This window comes from Mustela putorius, unplaced genomic scaffold (assembly GCF_011764305.1).
Source record: "Mustela putorius furo isolate JIRA1106 unplaced genomic scaffold, ASM1176430v1.1 tig00000868_pilon_pilon_pilon, whole genome shotgun sequence".
Classification (NCBI taxonomy): domain Eukaryota; kingdom Metazoa; phylum Chordata; class Mammalia; order Carnivora; family Mustelidae; genus Mustela; species Mustela putorius.
The window spans coordinates 1,201,255-1,219,768 of NW_025421502.1; the positions used below are offsets into that span (position 1 = coordinate 1,201,255).

Below are 18,514 nucleotides of genomic sequence, written 5' to 3' on the forward strand. Positions count from 1 at the left end.
TATTTTTTTCTACATTTCTTTTTTAATTTTGGTGGTTTAATACTTTCTTCTTTTACCCTTATTTCTGATTTTTATTTTTAAAATTAGACCTCTTTTGTTACTCATTATTATTTGTGTCTCTCTTTTATCATTGTAAGACCATGGAAATTTTCTTTCCCTGAATTTTGGAAATCAAAGAACATTTTTTATACTGAAGTAGACAGGATTGGAGGCTTTTAGGATTTGCTTTTTAATCCATTTATTTTGTTTTGTTTTTACTTACAGCAATTGTCATTTTTACTCCCACATTAATCAAGATTACATATTGGGAGAATATGACTAGAGAACTCTATTTCTTTCAACAATGGAAGAGTCTGTCAAATTCTTCATAGAGTTAATTAGTACTGGTGGAAAAATATTCATCTGTCCTCACTTTTGTGAGCTTGTCTTGCCAGGTGTTAGCATTTTTGCAGAATTTTAGCATTTGTAAGGCAGAGCAGAGGAAGGTAAAACTTAAAGGTGGGAATAGGTTAGCAGACCACAGTGTTTTAAAAGCCCAAGAAAAAGACAATGAGAGAATTCTAAAGTGGTGGCAAGTTGATTGTGGAAAAAACAGATTGATGTTTGATTGTCCCTAAGAAAACATCAAAAGTGTAAGCCCACACCCTCAGTATAAATTAAAATCCTTTACTGTGTCTCTCACAGCATGCCCTAGATTTCTTTTGTAGAACTTACCATGAGTTGTAATTACACATTTGTTTGACTGTCTATTTAAAATCTCTCTCCCTTTCTACCCATTGAGGTCCTAGGTTAAAGGGACTATGCTTGTTACACCCAACACTCTATGCAACTACAATACATATTTAGGAAATTTAAGAATGGATAGTGGAGATATAAATGCAGAACAATAACTTCAAGAACTCAGAGCTAGAGAGTTGGAGGGGGGTTGGAGTGATAAGGAATACTGGGGAAGGGAGAAATGTTTTTAATGAACTCTTTCAAGATATAGAGTCCCAAGGACTGTTCATTAAATAAAATGAGAAACCGGGGTGGGGGGGGCGGCAAACTAAGATAAAATGATGTGTGATGTTTTCTATTTAAAACTGTATTCCACCAGAGTTACCAATATGCCCAGCTGGTCCAATCGACTTTATTTTTAACTCCAACCTCTTTTTAATATTTACTTTGTTCTTTTTTTTTTTTTTAAGATTTTATTTATTTACTTGACAGAGAGAGATCACAAGTAGGCAGAGAGGCAGGCAGAGAGAGAGGGGGAAGCAGGCTCCCTGCTGAGCAGAGAGCCCGATGCTGGATGCGGGTGCTCGATCCCAGGACCCTGGGACCATGACCTGAGCCGAAGGCAGAGGCTTTAACCCACTGAGCCACCCAGGCGCCCCTACTTTGTTCTTTTTGAGAACTTTAAAAAATATATTTTATACCACTGAGTTAAACCAATCGATCTGTTTTTTCCCTTTTTCTATTCAATTCATGATATGTAAGATTGGCCAAGATTACAATGAAATAACTAAATGTAACCTTGGATATCCACTGATTATATAGTCACCAACATCCTCGTTGTTCTCTTTTCTTTTATTTAATTAAACTAATTTGCAGGAGTTCTCTTAATTCTGAGAGAGTAAGTAGTTTTGCAAATTTTTAAAGCAAATGCATAGCCACTGTGACTAATATTCAAAAAAATTGTCTTAATTTCTGACTCTTTATTCACCTTAACATATGGTTAGCAAAAAGCAAAAATACTCACCTTAACATATGGTTTGCAGTAAGCAAAAATAGTTTGAAATGAGTTTCTCATTTTCATCAGAACAAAGTAAGTCCCCTTTACATATCTATTTAAAAACAGGAAATGCCTTCTGAGTCAATAAGTAAACCAAAAAGCCAAGGATCTGAGAGTTCTGAATTATGCTACATAAGAATAATTGCAGTTGAAGGACTGGCAGAAAATTTACTGGACTAAGTCTTATCCAAAGATTACTATCTGTCGGTTCTTATCCTGTTGACAAATAAGAAATTAATGTATTCTTCTCGAGGGAAGATGGGATTGGGAGGGAGACAAACCATAAGTGACTCTTAATCTCACAAAACAAACTGAGGGTTGCTGGGGGGAGGGGGTTTGGGAGAAGGGGGTGGGATTATGGACATTGGGAAGGGTATGTGCTTTGGTGAGTGCTGTGAAGTGTGTAAACCTGGTGATTCACAGACCTGTACCCCTGGGGATAAAAATATATGTTTATAAAAAATAAAAAATTATTAAAAAAAAAAGAGATTGCCAAAAATGTAAAACAAAAAAAAAAAAAAAGAAATTAATGTAAAATTAGATGCATTATAAAAAAAATAATTCCATTTATTCTTCTCCTAAATGAAACAAGATGGGATTGGGAGGGAGACAAACCATAAGTGACTCTTAATCTCACAAAACAAACTGAGGGTTGCTGGGGGGAGGGGGTTTGGGAGAAGGGGGTGGGATTATGGACATTGGGGAGAGTATGTGCTATGGTGAGTGCTGTGAAGTGTGTAAACCTGGCGATTCAAAAACCTGTACCCCTGGGGATAAAAATATATGTTTATAAAAAATTAAAAATTAAAAAAATAATAATAATAATTCCAAATACAGAAAATCGGGACATTTTGCCACAGTTGGAAATTTTTCTTTATGTAATTGTTTATCTATTTCCTATCTGTGCTTGACTTGTTCATGTCTCAACATTTGCAATCAACACCCTTTAAACTATTCATTTCTCTTTAGTTTGTGTAGTAAAAACCCAAGCCTTAAATTCAATGATTAGCCTTTAAAAAATGATAGGGGAGATAGCACAGTTAAATAAATAGCAACTCAAACAAATGTTACCTTCCTATTCCTTACCAACAAATGCAAGACTTGCTACATTCAACAACTCTGAAAAATTTCCCCTGAGGAAAAAAAGTGTAATAATCTGAAATCAAGAAATGTCTCACATGGAAATGAAAAATGATTTCAGTGCTATGTGGTTAGAGAATTGCCTTTCAGCAACTTACAATGTGCTTTGGACTTAACTGCTTCGTAATTTGGTGAACTTCAATAAAAATAACAATAGCGATTATAATACCCAAAATATGAATAGCAAATAACAGTATCCATCAAAAACCCAAAAAGCAAGAAAGCCCATATTATTTTGTTTCACTCATGCATACACATTTGAAAAAGAGGCATCCCAAAGCTTCATATTTATTTTTCTAAAATCATGTTAATTTCTTATTTATTTCAGGCATTACTAGAGACTCAAAATTTACTGCGCACTCAGGTTGCAAATTTTACCTTCAACCTTGGATTTTCAGGGAAGTTTTACCACACAGGTAAGAAGGAGCTTTGTGTTCTCAGGCAGCTACATATAAATAGGAGAGGGGATTTTAAATGTTTCATAAGTAGGAGAAATAGAATATCCAGACTGATGATGGGGAAAACTTGGGTGCATTATATGAGCAGCCAAATCCAAAATCAATGAGCTTGTTTACTTTGGCAAATACTGTTAGAATCAAGGGCAAAAGAGGAAAAGAATTGACTTTTTCAACTCAGTAAAAGAAATCATGATCATCGTTCTGTGACTATGCCTCTTGTGTCTCAGCATAGTCCAAGCAGAAAGCATAGTGATTGTGATGATGAGTATGATAAGGATGAGGATGATGGCAATGACACTCCAATAATAATCAAAGTGACTGCCATTTTGGTACACATTTTCCTTTGGAAAACATCTGGTGATCAGAGAGCAATTTTATAGCCTCAAAGAAAATTAATAATAGAGGGTCATCTTGCTTAATTACCCTTTCAGGATTTTTCCCTAAAAATATTAGAACAACTTGGTCCAACATGCATTAAAACAATCTTATTTCTTTCCATCTCTACTCAGCCACAGTTGCATTTCTTTTTTTTCTTTTCTTTTTTTTTCTTTTCAGTGTTCCAGACTACATTGTTTATGCACCGCACCCAGTGTTCCATTCAATATGTGCCCTCCATAATGCCCACCACCAGGCTCACCCAACCTCTCGCCCCGCTCTCCTCCAAAACCTTCAGTTTGCTTCTCAGAGTTCACAGTCTCTCATGTTCATCTCCCCACAGTTGCATTTCTGTTCAGTATCAGCTTCTCAACAATTTCTTAAAATTTAATTGGCGTTCATGCACTACTCTCTATTCTTATATTTCTCACCTCTTTACCCATCTTCATCTCCAGAATATGACTTTTATATTCTGAGTACCAACATTCTAATGTCTGGCACCCATATGGAGAAAACTATGTGCATAGAAGTGACTATCTTATAATAATGGCAGACATAACACAAAATGGTGTGTTAGAGCTGTATTAGGGCAATATTACTATCCGCTCCTATTTCTGCAGTTGTGGTATAAGCCAAATACTTTATGACTTTGCACTGTTGTTACTTCATACTATCTTAGTGAAAACATTCCCTGGTATTCTCTGTGCATGCATGTTATTGACATTTAAAACATCCCATGCAAAGGTAGTCTTTAATTATCATAAATGCAGCTCACTTACCCAAAGAAGCTTTTTAATGTTTAACCAAGGAGGCTCAGCTTGTTTTATTAGAATATTGAAGCAGTGATGTCTTATTGGCTTTTCTTTAATGCCTTTTCCCTCCTGCTTTGAAACATGTAAATCTGTTTAAAGTAATAGAAGGAAAATTAGTATTTAGACCATTTGATAAATTAAATGATTGCATATTTTAAAAGGACATTTTGCACAAAGAGATTTGGGTCATCATATCTGCACAGGCAAAGTAATTCCAGCTTACAATTTTGAAAATAGACATGGTTTTGTAAATCTTTTTCAAAAGCCCCCTCAAGAAATGAATTCAGGCCTAAGAAGCCCTGATTCTGAAGTTATAAAGCAGATAACTCTAAAACTATATCTACTCATGCAGAGGAAAAATTATGGGATTATTTGGAGTTCACACACAAACAATACTATTTGGTCTTAAATAGCTATATAGTGCAAGTAAAGCCATTCTTTTGTTTGAAATATATCTGGATAACTGCCTCAGCTCTTTTATTTGCTTTTCATATTCAGAACTATTAAAGCTGCCAGACATTCACAGAGTTAATGTTGATAGCAGGTTATTACACTTCTCATTTCTTCTTTATGATCCTGAACATGTATACAGTACAAATCCAGTAGGAAATGAACAACTCACTAGTTAATATCACAGGGATGGTTGTTGGAGGAAGATACAAAAAAATTCATTTTAATTATATCTTTTAAGAAGACCTTATTGACTCTTTCGACTCTTTATGTCGGTACGAGCCTTACAAAAATAACAAAAGAAAAACTTTATTCTGTTATGCTGTGTCGATAGTACACTTTAGAAATCAAGCAATATATATAAATTTGTAAATGCCAGAGGTTTACTTTCTTTCACATAAGGATGACACTCTCACTGACTTGCTACTTTATGTGTAGAATCCTTGAAAGGCATCCTAACTGTAGTTCAAAGGTGTAATCATATTGTATTGAGTACTTACTAATTTACTCAGAGATACCAAGGTTTCTTCTAGAGTGGAATTAACATTGGTGATGCCCACTACAGGGAGGGCATACCTCTATCTTATCTCGTCACATTCTTATATGCAGGCTTAAGTATATGGAGCAAAGTTTGCAAATCAGGGAAGTGCTCTCTTTATACCTGCACTCCACTGTGATGTGTAACTATTAGAAGACGGTCTCATCACAATGATTGTCTCAGCTCTCTCCTAGGATGTTCTGATTTCCCAATGCATGAGGATGCTGATTGATGAGCCTCATTGTTTTGAAGACATTTAATCACATATGCCCAGTGTAATAATGAGAGAGTCTTCATTTCTTAGACTGCTCCACTCACTTGTATTTCCCATGTATCCTTTCCTGTTCAGTTTCTCTGGCCTTCACATGCTAAAAACAATCTCACCCAAAAGGACATATACCTAAGCTTTCCCTAAGCAGTCAGCCCCTCACAGGTGACAAATTGAAAGAGGGAAGACATACTGTTGATTAAAAGGAAAAAATAAAAGTGTGGAGTTTGAAATAAAATGTTTTGGTATGAAAATATGTAAAGTTTGATTGGAATTGCACAATGAAAACTCAGAGAATGAATACATTACAGCATGAAGATGTCTTCTGCTACAAGTATTATTTTTGTAGGACATAACTTCTAGTGGCAATCATTGCCACTCTTTGTAATTAATAATAAATCGAATATGACTCAATCAATTACTTCATGGATATTCATAAATTGTATTAATAATGTTTTTATGAAAAAATATACATTCTTTATATAAAACTATAAACTTTCAAACATGAAATTTTTTAAAAAGGTATTATATTCATTCACCTCTCTTTGATTTTTGTTTTCAATTTACTATATAAATTACTAGTTCAGAGTAGGTATTAGAAACAGACTGCTTTGCTCAAATCCAGACTGACATTTACTAGGCTTGTGAACATAAACGGGTTACTTAAACTATCTGTGCCTCAGTTTCTGCATCTCTAGATGGAAATCATATCTCCCTCATCTAGAATAACGGATAGCATGTTCTAAGTGCTATGTGTTTATTATTGCTATTTTAAAAATACTTTTTTATAAGATAAAATTTTATGAAAAAAGTAAACTGAATAATGCACATCACTCTAATTTCTAATTTTGAAATTATAGTTTACATCCATACACGTGTTTATATTTTTATTTATTTGCCTTTAAAGAGTTTAAAGAGTGTTTGCAATGCAGTGTGGGGAACACAATCAACTGAAATAACACTGCTCTTACATACAGAAGTAACATTCTTACAAACACCTATTATGTATGTGCTTTATAAGTTATTCAGTGAAACATATATCTAACATACATAAGTATACAATAAAAAGATAAACCCCACTTATTTATCAATATAAGTAACATTCTTAGAAATATATTTGCCATGTGTCTTCTTGAAGGTTTTACATGCATTGCAATGTACTGAACACATTTTCTGAAGTTAATTTTTTAAAATGTTTAATTGAGGTGTCATTGACATATGTATGATAGTTTCAGGTGTACAACATAGTGATTTGAAAACCATATTCAGGGGCACCTGGGTGGCTCAGTTGGTTAAGTGTCCCTCTTTTGATTTCCACTCAGGTCATGATCTCAGAGTTGTGGGATCGAATCTTGTGTTAGGCTCCATATTCAGCATGGAGTCTTCTTGTCCCTGTCTCTCTGCTCCTGTCCCCTGCTTATGCTTACTCTCTTTCAAGTAAATAAAATCTTTTTAAAAAATCAGAAAAAAAGAGTCATTTGCACTACAAAATGCTCACCATGATAACTGTAGTTTCCATCTGTCTCCAATGATATTACAATGTTATTAACTATATTCCCTATGCCATACTTTTCATCCCAGTGATTTATTTATTGTATAACTGGGTGATTATACCTCTAATCCCCGTCACCCTGTTTCACCCATATCCCACTCCACTCCCCTTTTGCAATCAGTAGTTTATCCTCTCTGTATATGAGTTTGTTTCTCCTTTGCATTATTATTGTTTTGTTGTTTGTTTTGTTTTTTTTAGATTTCACATATAAGTGAAATCATAGGATATTTGTCTTTCTCTGATTTATTTCATTCAATATTTCAAATGAAATATTGTCCCCAAAGGTAAGATTTCATTCTTTTTTATACCTGAGTAATATTCCATTGTGTATATATACCAAATCTTCTTTATCCACTCATCTATGGATGGACACTTGGGTTGATTCCTTATCTTGGCTCTTGTAAATAAGGCTGCAGTAAACATAGGAGTTCATGTATCTTTTCCTGATTAGTGTTTTTTTTGTTCCCCACCCCCTTGGGTAAATACCCAGAAGTGGAATTATTGGATTGGATGGTAGTTCTATTTCTAGTTTTTTGAGGAACCTTCAAACTGTGTTCTCTAGTGGCTGCACCAGTTTACATTCCTGCCAAAAGTGGACAAATGTTCTCTTTACTCTACATTCTCACCAACACTTCCTATTTTTTTTTTTATATATTTTTGATACTGGCCATTCTGACTAGTGTTAGGTGATATGTCATTGTGGTTTTGATTTGCATTTTTTTCCTGATGATTAGTGATGTATCTTCTCACATGTCTTTCAGCCACCTGTGTGTCTTCTTTGCAAAAATGTCTATTCAGTACCTCTGGCCCATTTTAATTGGATTATTTGTGGATTTTTTTTTGGCGGGGGGGTGTTGAGTTGTGTGAATTCTTTATCAGGTATATCATTTGCGAATAATCTTCTCTCATTCAGTAGGTTGCCTTTTGTTTTGTTGGTGGTTTCTTTGTGCAAAAACTTTTTAGTGTGATGTAGTCCCAATAATTTGTTTTTGCTTTTGTTTTTCTTGACTGGGGAAACATATCCAGAAAATTATTGTTGAAGTTGATGTCAAAGAGATTACTGCTTATGTTTTCCTTTAGGAGTTTTAGGAGTTTTATCGTTTCAGATCTTCTATTTAGATCTTTAATCCTTTTTGAGTATTTTTGTGTACAGTGTCCAGTTTCATTCTTCTGCATATAGCTGTCCAATTTTTCCAACACCATTTATTGAAGAGAATCCCCCCCCCAGCATATTCTTCCTTCCTTTGACATAGACTAATTGACTGCATAAGTGTGGGTTTCTGTCTGGGCTCTCTATTCTGTTCTATTGATCTATGTGGTTATTTTTGTGCTAATTCTATATTGTTTTGATTACTATAACTTTGTAGTATAGTCTGAAATCTGGGATTGTGGCACTCCAAGTTAATTCTTCTTCTTCAAGATGGTTTTGGCTATTCGTGGCCTTTTGTGGTTTCATACAAATTTTAGGATTATTTGTTCTTGTTCTGTGAGAAATACTATTGATATTTTGATACAATTGCACTGAATCTGTAGATTGCTTTGGATAGTTTGGATATTTTAACATTAGTTCTTTCAACCCATCAGCATGGCATATCTTTCCATTTATTTAAAATTTCTTAATCTTCTATTTCTTTCATCAATGTCTTAACTCTTTAGAGTACTAGTGTTACACTTCCTTAGTGAGGTTTATTCCTAGGTATTTTACTATTTCTGGTGTAATTGTAAATGGATTCTTTTCTTAATTTCTCTTTCTACTATTTTGTTATTAGTGCACAGAAATACAGCAGATTTCTGTATATTGATTTTGAGCTCTACAGCTTTGTTGAATTTATCAGTTCTAGAAATAATAGGTAACCGTAGGTAACTTTTAATCGATTTTCATCACCCACAGTTCTTTTTATTTATTGTAATATTTAAAATTAGTTTAGTACATACCTACCTACCTATATGGAACCATGCCAGATTCAATATACAAAGAAAATACAAACATCTTCTTGTCATTTAGGAATTATAATATTTCATACATAATGAGCAAATATAAAGCAGACATTTATAAAAAAGCAATAATGCAGACATTGGAATTTTAGAAATTGTTTTTTTAAAATAAAGATCATTGTGCCGGCTTATCTTAGGTGTTTTTGTTTGTTTGTTTGTTTGTTTGTTTTTAAGATTTTTATTTCTTAATTTGACAGAGAGAAAGTACAAGTAGGCAGAGTGATAGGCAGGGGAGAGGGAGAAACAGGGAGAAACAAGTAGGCAGAGTGATAGGCAGGGGAGAGGGAGAAACAGGCTCTCTGCTGAGAAGGGAGCCAAACATGGGGCTCCATCTCAGGACCCTGGGATCATGACCTGAGCCAAAAGCAGACACTTAACTGGCTGAGCCACCCAGGTGCCCCATAAATTGCATTTTAATGTTGCCTTGTAGGAATTAACCTATAGCCCAGAACTTGCTAAAATTATTCTTATACTGGCAGACTTAAAGAACTTTTAGAAGTATGCTATTATTTCATAACAAGATCCTCCACAAGTGATAACAAAAAAGTGAATTCTTCAATATTTTACTTCTGAATTTAAAAATTTACTATTTATTGATAATAGAGAGGTAAAAGGGAATAACTATTAAGTGAGAACAAAAAATACTTACTTTAATTAAGAATCATGTAGATTTGAATCTAGATCAGATTAGAAGTAAAAGGCTAAATATGAATACATATTCTTTTAATGGATTGTAACTTGATGTCGTAGAACTACAAATTATATCCTCGCATATCAAATTAAGTATAGAAAAATATGTGTTAATAGTAGGGAAAATATGGGTTTATAGTGATTCAAAAATTTAATATTTTCATTTAGTTGGATTTTAAAACATTAGAAATTCTGCTTTGGTCCCTCAGCATGACTTGGTATTGCATTTTTCATTAAGCTATTTCTAGTGTCACAAACTAGCCTCACATGGCTTTGAACTATAAGACCTATATAAAATAAGAGAAAGGCTGACAGAAAATTAATCTATGAAGTTAAAAAATAAGTAAGGTTTTAAATATCACTTTCAACCTTGTGAGGAGTGTTTATAAATTAACACAATCTCTAATATAAAAATTACTAATATTTTATAATCAGTCATATCTGTTTATATCAATAGTCTGCAAATTTCCTTTGAATTGAGTAATTGACCTTCTTCCCGGTCAAGTATGCATTTTGTGCTTCCTGCTACTTTTAATAACTATCAGTGAAATTTAAAGTGAATGGAAGCATTTCTCAAATATTCTGTATTCAAAGCACAACAGGAGGGTGGGAGAAATAACAACTCATTCATTGCATGTGACATAAAGTACCTCTAATCTGTGCTAAATTATGGCCATAAGAAACACTTGGTCTAAAACCACACGCTTAAAATCTGTCTGAGGAAATGACAAACTTTTCTCCATTTGGATTTCAATGTTTGATATTCACCTTATTAACAAAGTCAATGAGGGAGGAGGAGTCAAGATGGTGGAGAAGTAGCAGGCTGAGACTACTTCAGCTAGCCGGAGATCAGCTAGATAGCTTATCTAAAGATTGCAAACACCTGAAAATCCATTGGCAGATCGAAGAGAAGAAGAACAGCAATTCTGGAAACAGAAAAACAACCACTTTCTGAAAGGTAGGACCCGTGGAGAAGTGAATCCAAAGTGACCGGAAGATAGACCCCAGGGGGAGGGGCCGGCTCCCGGCAAGCGGCGGATCAACGGCGCACAAAATCAAGACTTTTAAAAGTCTGTTCCTCTGAGGGACATCACTCCAGAGGCTAAACCGGGACGAAGCCCACGCGGGGTCAGCGTGGCCTCAGGTCCCGCAGGGTCACAGAAGGATCGGGGGTGTCTGAGTGTCGCAGAGCTTGCGGGTATTGGAACGGGAAAGCCGGCTACAGAGACAGAGCTGACAGTAAGCTCGCAGCTCCGTGTTACCTTGAACCGGTCGCAGGCTCGGTGAGCTCCGAGCGCAGCCGGAGGTCAGGCAGACGGGAGTAACTGGGCGCTGTTCTCTGAGGGCGCACTGAGGAGTGGGGCCCTGGGCTCTCGGCTCCTCCGGGCCTGAGACCAGGAGGCCACCATTTGTATTCCCATCCTCCGGAACTCTATGGAAAGCACTCAGGGAACAAAAGCTCCTGAAAGAAAACCCGAGCGGATTACTCACCCCGGCCCCTGGTAAGGGCGGTGCAATTCCGCCTGGGGCAAAGACACTTGAGAATCACTACAACAGGCCCCTCCCCCAGAAAATCAACAAGAAATCCAGCCAAGACCAAGTTCACCTACCAAAAAGTGCGGTTTCAATACCAAGGAGAGCAGCAGAATTCCAGAGGAGGAGAAAGCAAAGCACAGAACTCATGGCTTTTTCCCTATGATTTTTTTTAGTCTTGCAGATAATTTAATGTTTTTATTTTTCATTTTTTGTTTATATTTTCTCGCCTTCTGGTTAAATTTTTTTTAACTTTTACCTTTTTCTTTTTTAACGTTTTTTAACTAGTTTCTCTAATATATACATCTTTTCTTTTTTATATTTTTTCTTATTTGTTTTCTTTTTTTTAATTCTTTTCTATTCTTTTTTTTCTTTTTTCTTTTTTTTTTCTTTCTTCCTTTTTGAACCTCTTTTTATCCCCTTTCTCCCCCCTCACGATTTGGGATCTCTTCTAATTTGGTTAAAGCATATTTTCCTGGGGTTGTTGCCACCCTTTTAGTATTTTACTTGCTCCTTCATATACTCTTATCTGGACAAAATGACAAGACGGAAAAATTCAACACAAAAAAAAGAACAAGAGGCAGTACCGAAGGCTAGGGACCTAATCAATACAGACATTGGTAATATGTCAGATCTAGAGTTCAGAATGACAAATCTCAAGGTTCTAGCCGGGCTCGAAAAAGGCATGGAAGATATTAGAGAAACCCTCTCGAGAGATATAAAAGCCCTTTCTGGAGAAATAAAAGAACTGAAATCTAAACAAGTTGAAATCAAAAAAGCTATTAATGAGGTGCAATCAAAAATGGAGGCTCTCACTGCTAGGATAAATGAGGCAGAAGAAAGAATTAGTGATATAGAAGACCAAATGACAGAGAATAAAGAAGCTGAGCAAAAGAGGGACAAACAGCTACTGGACCACGAGGGGAGAATTCGAGAGATAAGTGACACCATAAGATAAAACAACATTAGAATAATTGGGATTCCAGAAGAAGAAGAAAGAGAGAGGGGAGCAGAAGGTATACTGGAGAGAATTATTGGGGAGAATTTCCCCAATATGACAAAGGGAATGAGCATCAAAATTCAGGAGGTTCAGAGAACACCCTCAAAATCAATAATAATAGGCCCACACCCTGTCACCTAATAGTAAAATTTACAAGTCTCAGTGACAAAGAGAAAATCCTGAAAGCAGCCCGGGAAAAGAAGTCTGTAACATACAATGGTAAAAATATTAGATTGGCAGCAGACTTATCCACAGAGACTGGCAGGCCAGAAAGAGCTGGCATGATATTTTCAGAGCACTAAACGAGAAAAACATGCAGCCAAGAATACTATATCCGTCTACGCTATCATTGAAAATAGAAGGAGAGTAAAACCTTCTGGACAAACAAAAACTGAAAGAATTTGCAAACACCAAACCAGCTCTACAGGAAATATTGAAAGGGGTCCTCTAAGCAAAGAGAGAGCCTACAAGTGGTAGATCAGAAAGGAACAGAGACCATATACAGTAACAGTCACCTTACAGGCTATACAGTGGCACTAAATTCATATCTCTCAATAGTTACCCTGAATGTTAATGGGCTAAATGCACCTGTCAAAAGACACAGGGTATCAGAAGGGATAAAAAAACAAAACCCATCTCTATGTTGCCTCCAAGAAACTCATTTTAAGCCTGAAGACACCTCCAGATTTAAAGTGAGGGGGTGGAAAAGAATTTACCATGCTAATGGACATCAGAAGAAAGCAGGAGTGGCAATCCTTATATCAGATCAATTAGATTTTAAGCCAAAGACTATAATAAGAGATGAGGAAGGACACTATATCATACTCAAAGGGTCTGTCCAACAAGAATATTTAACAATTTTAAATATCTATGCCCCCAACGTGGGAGCAGCCAACGATATAAACCAATTAATAACAAAATCAAAGAAACACATCAACAATAATACAATAATAGTAGGGGACTTTAACACTCCCCTCACTGAAATGGACAGATCATCCAAGCAAAAGATCAGCAAGGAAATAAAGGCCTTAAATGACACACTGGACCAGATGAACATCACAGATATATTCAGAACATTTCATCCCAAAGCAACAGAATACACATTCTTCTCTAGTGCACATGGAACATTCTCCAGAATAGATCACATCCTCGGTCCTAAATCAGGACTCAACCGGCATCAAAAGATTGGGATCATTTCCTACATATTTTCAGACCACAATGCTCTAAAGCTAGAACTCAACCACAAAAGGAAGTTTGGAAAGAACCCAAATACATGGAGACTAAACAGCATCCTTCTAAAGAATGAATGGGTCAACCGGGAAATTAAAGAAGAATTGAAAAAAATCATGGAAACAAATAATGAAAATACAACGGTTCAAAATCTGTGGGACACAACAAAGGCAGTCCTGAGAGGAAAATATATAGCGGTACAAGCCTTTCTCAAGAAACAAGAAAGGTCTCAGGTACACAACCTAACCCTACACCTAAAGGAGCTGGAGAAAGAACAAGAAAGAAACCCTAAGCCCAGCAGGAGAAGAGAAATCATAAAGATCAGAGCAGAAATCAATGAAATAGAAACCAAAAAAACAATAGAACAAATCAACAAAACTAGGAGCTGGTTCTTTGAAAGAATTAATAAAGTTGATAAACCCCTGGCCCGACTTATCAAAAAGAAAAGAGAAAGGACCCAAATAAATAAAATCATGAATGAAAGAGGAGAGATCACAACTAACATCACAGAAATACAAACTATTATAAGAACATACTATGAGCAACTCTACGCCAATAAATTTGACAATCTGGAAGAAATGGATGCATTCCTAGAAACATATAAACTACCACAACTGAACCAGGAAGAAATAGAAAGCCTAAACAGACCCATAACCAGTAAGAGATTGTAACAGTCATTAAAAATCTCCAAACAAACAAAAGCCCAGGGCCAGACGGCTTCCCGGGGGAATTCTACCAAACATTTAAAGAAGAACTAATTCCTATTCTCCTGAAACTGTTCCAAAAAATAGAAATGGAAGGAAAACTTCCAAACTCATTTTATGAGGCCAGCATCACCTTGATCCCAAAACCAGACAAGGATCCCATCAAAAAAGAGAGCTATAGACCAATATCCTTGATGAACACAGATGCGAAAATACTCAACAAAATACTAGCCAATAGGATTCAACAGTACATTAAAAGGATTATTCACCACGACCAAGTGGGATTTATTCCAGGGCTGCAAGGTTGGTTCAACATCCGCAAATCAGTCAATGTGATACAACACATCAATAAAAGAAAGAACAAGAACCATATGATACTCTCAATAGATGCTGAAAAAGCATTTGACAAAGTACAGCATCCCTTCCTGATCAAAACTCTTCAAAGTGTAGGGATAGAGGGCACATACCTCAATATCATCAAAGCCATCTATGAAAAACCCACCACAAATATCATTCTCAATGGAGAAAAACTGAAAGCTTTTCCGCTAAGGTCAGGAACACGGCAGGTATGTCCATTATCACCACTGCTATTCAACATAGTACTAGAGGTCCTAGCCTCAGCAATCAGACAACAAAAGGAAATTAAAGGCATCCAAATCGGCAAAGAAGAAGTCAAATTATCACTCTTCGCAGATGATATGATACTATATGTGGAAAACCCAAAAGACTCCACTCCAAAACTGCTAGAACTTATACAGGAATTCAGTAAAGTGTCAGGATATAAAATCAATGCACAGAAATCAGTTGCATTTCTCTACACCAACAGCAAGACAGAAGAAAGAGAAATTAAGGAGTCAATCCCATTACAATTACACCCCAAACCATAAGATACCTAGGAATAAACCTAACCAAAGAGGCACAGAATCTATACTCAGAGAACTATAAAGTACTCATGAAAGAAATTGAGGAAGACACAAAGAAATGGAAAAATGTTCCATGCTCTTGGATTGGAAGAATATATATTGTGAACATGTCTATGCTACCTAAAGCAATCTACACATTTAATGCAATTCCTATCAAAGTACCATCCATCTTTTTCAAAGAAATGGAACAAATAATTCTAAAATTTATATGGAACCAGAAAAGACCTCGAATACCCAAAGGGATATTGAAAAAGAAAGCCAACGTTGGTGGCATCACAATTCCAGACTTCAAGCTCTATTACAAAGCTGTCATCATCAAGACAGCATGGTACTGGCACAAAAACAGACCCATAGATCAATGGAACAGAATAGAGAGCCCAGAAATAGACCCTCAACTCTACGGTCAACTAATCTTCGACAAAGCAGGAAAGACTGTCCAATGGAAAAAAGACTGCCTCTTCAATAAATGGTGCTGGGAAAATTGGACAGCCACATGCAGAAAAATGAAATTGGACCATTTCCTTACACTACACACAAAAATAGACTCAAAATGGATGAAGGACCTCAATGTGCGAAAGGCATCCATCAAAATCCTTGAGGAGAACACAGGCAGCAACCTCTTTGACCTCAGCCGCAGCAACATCTTCCTAGGAACAACGCCAAAGGCAAGGGAAGCAAGGGCAAAAATGAACTGTTGGTATTTCATCAAGATCAAAAGCTTTTGCACAGCAAAGGAAACAGTGAACAAAATCAAAAGACAACTGACAGAATGGGAGAAGATATTTGCAAACGACATATCAGATAAAGGACTAGTGTCCAGAATCTATAAAGAACTTAGCAAACTCAACACCCAAAGAACAAATAATCCAATCAAGAAATGGGCAGAGGACATGAACAGACATTTCTGCAAAGAAGACATCCAGATGGCCAACAGACACATGAAAAAGTGATCCATATCACTCGGCATCAGGGAAATACAAATCAAAACCACAATGCGATATCACCTCACACCAGTCAGAATGGCTAAAATCAACAAGTCAGGAAATGACAGATGCTGGCGAGGATGCGGAGAAAGGGGAACCCTCCTACACTGTTTGTGGGAATGCAAGCTGGTGCAGCCACTCTGGAAAACAGCATGGAGGTTCCTCAAAATGTTGAAAATAGAACTGCCCTATGACCCAGCAATTGCACTATTGGGTATTTGCCCTAAAGATACAAACGTAGTGATCCAAAGGGGCACGTGCACCTAAATGTTTATAGTAGCAATGTCCACAATAGCCAAACTATGGAAAGAACCTAGATGTCCATCAACAGATGAATGGATCAAGAAGATGTGGTATATATACACAATGGAATACTATGCAGCCATCAAAAGAAATGAAATCTTGCCATTTGCGACAACATGGATGGAACTAGAGCGTATCATGCTTAGTGAAATAAGTCAAGCAGAGAAAGACAACTATCATACGATCTCCCTGATATGAGGAAGTGGTGATGCAACATGGGGGCTTAAGTGGGTAGGAGAAGAATCAATGAAACAAGATGGGATTGGGAGGGAGACAAACCATAAGTGACTCTTAATCTCACAATACAAACTGAGGGTAGCTGGGGGGAGGGGGTTTGGGAGAAGGGGGTGGGATTATGGACATTGGGGAGGGTATGTGCTTTGGTGAGTGCTGTGAAGTGTGTAAACCTGGTGATTCACAGACCTGTACCCCTCGGGATAAAAATATATGTTTATAAAAAATAAAAAATTAAAAAAAAATAAAAAGGGTACTTTTGGGCACAAATATTTGATACCAATTGATATCCATTACATACACACATACTTTTAAAAATTTATGTATAATATCATAAATAATTAAAAATATATCTCACAAAAAAAAACAAAGTCAATGAACTGCAAGCCCCATTATACTAACAATTTTAGCTAAAGTTAATAAAAATTCAGGATTGTTTCTGCTCAACTGATTCATTAGACTTTATCACATTCAAAACTTCTTTTTCTTTACTCTTTGTATAGTAACAACTTCTCCAAGTAGTATGGTGCCAAATTAAACCTGATGGTCCTTCTATCCTTTAAGAACTATGCATTATAAACTGTATCCCAGAAATAATGTATATACATAAATACATACAAAAGTTGGCATGCACTTCAGAAGCCATATGAAAGCTCTAAAGTTCACTGACATTATATTAATATTGACTGAATCAAATTACTCACCTACTCATTGCTCTGGAGAAGTGGCATAATACAGTGCAAGTTAAAGGAATTCAATCTCTGACTTTAAGAAATTAATAATTTGGGCAAGCAATGTTTTCAATAATTTGTAAAAATATATAAATTTAGAACACAATAAGTATAAACACATAGATATATTTTTAAGAAGAAAGAGATCCTGATATTTACAAAGTACTTATTATCTGCAAGTCATGGTATTAAGTGCTTTAATAAATCAATCTCATTGATTTTTCACAAAGACCCAGTGATATAGATATTTATATCTCCATTTTAAGCCAGGAAACTAAGATCCAAAGTTGACTTGTCCAAGATCACAAAGTCAATTAAGTGACAGATTCAGGGACTCTACTTCTGTATTTATTGATACCAAATACACACTTTAACCATTTCAGAGCACTATTTACTGCATGATCAGTGAAATCTTTATCATGGGACACATAAATAAAGCATTTGGAGAAGATTCTTTTGAAAAGTACTTTTAATATTTATTTGCTTAGTATTAAATTGAGCAGCCATCTATAAAACATACTATACTGTGGGAAAATAAACTAAAGAAAAACATGTCACACTCTAAGATAGAATCTTTTATTTTACTTCACTTAGTTAGAGTATCTAGAGAACAAATAGGAATTAATTTTACATTATTCATCCAAGACATTTTAAAATTAGACTGTATATCATAAAATTGTGCAAAAACTGTATGATTCATACAGTGAAAATATTTGTTGGTATCTGCAACAAAGAGAATTTTCTAGGAAGTAAGTTTTTCTTTTTTCTTTTTTTTTTTCACTTATAACATGACAAATGGTTTTCACTATGCCTTGAACACT

The 18,514-nt window shown here is 35.7% G+C and overlaps 1 protein-coding gene across 1 annotated transcript in view; it reads left to right on the top strand.

Annotated features, from left to right (window-relative positions):
- Nucleotides 1-3,218: 3,218 nt before the first annotated feature.
- The window catches only part of LOC101692992 (N-deacetylase and N-sulfotransferase 4), a 138,733-nt gene continuing 123,437 nt past the window's right edge, over nt 3,219-18,514 (top strand). Inside the window, exon 1 of the mRNA XM_004748022.2 lies at nt 3,219-3,330. Coding sequence (XP_004748079.2) covers nt 3,219-3,330 — 112 coding nt within the window. The remainder of the gene's footprint in view (nt 3,331-18,514) is intronic.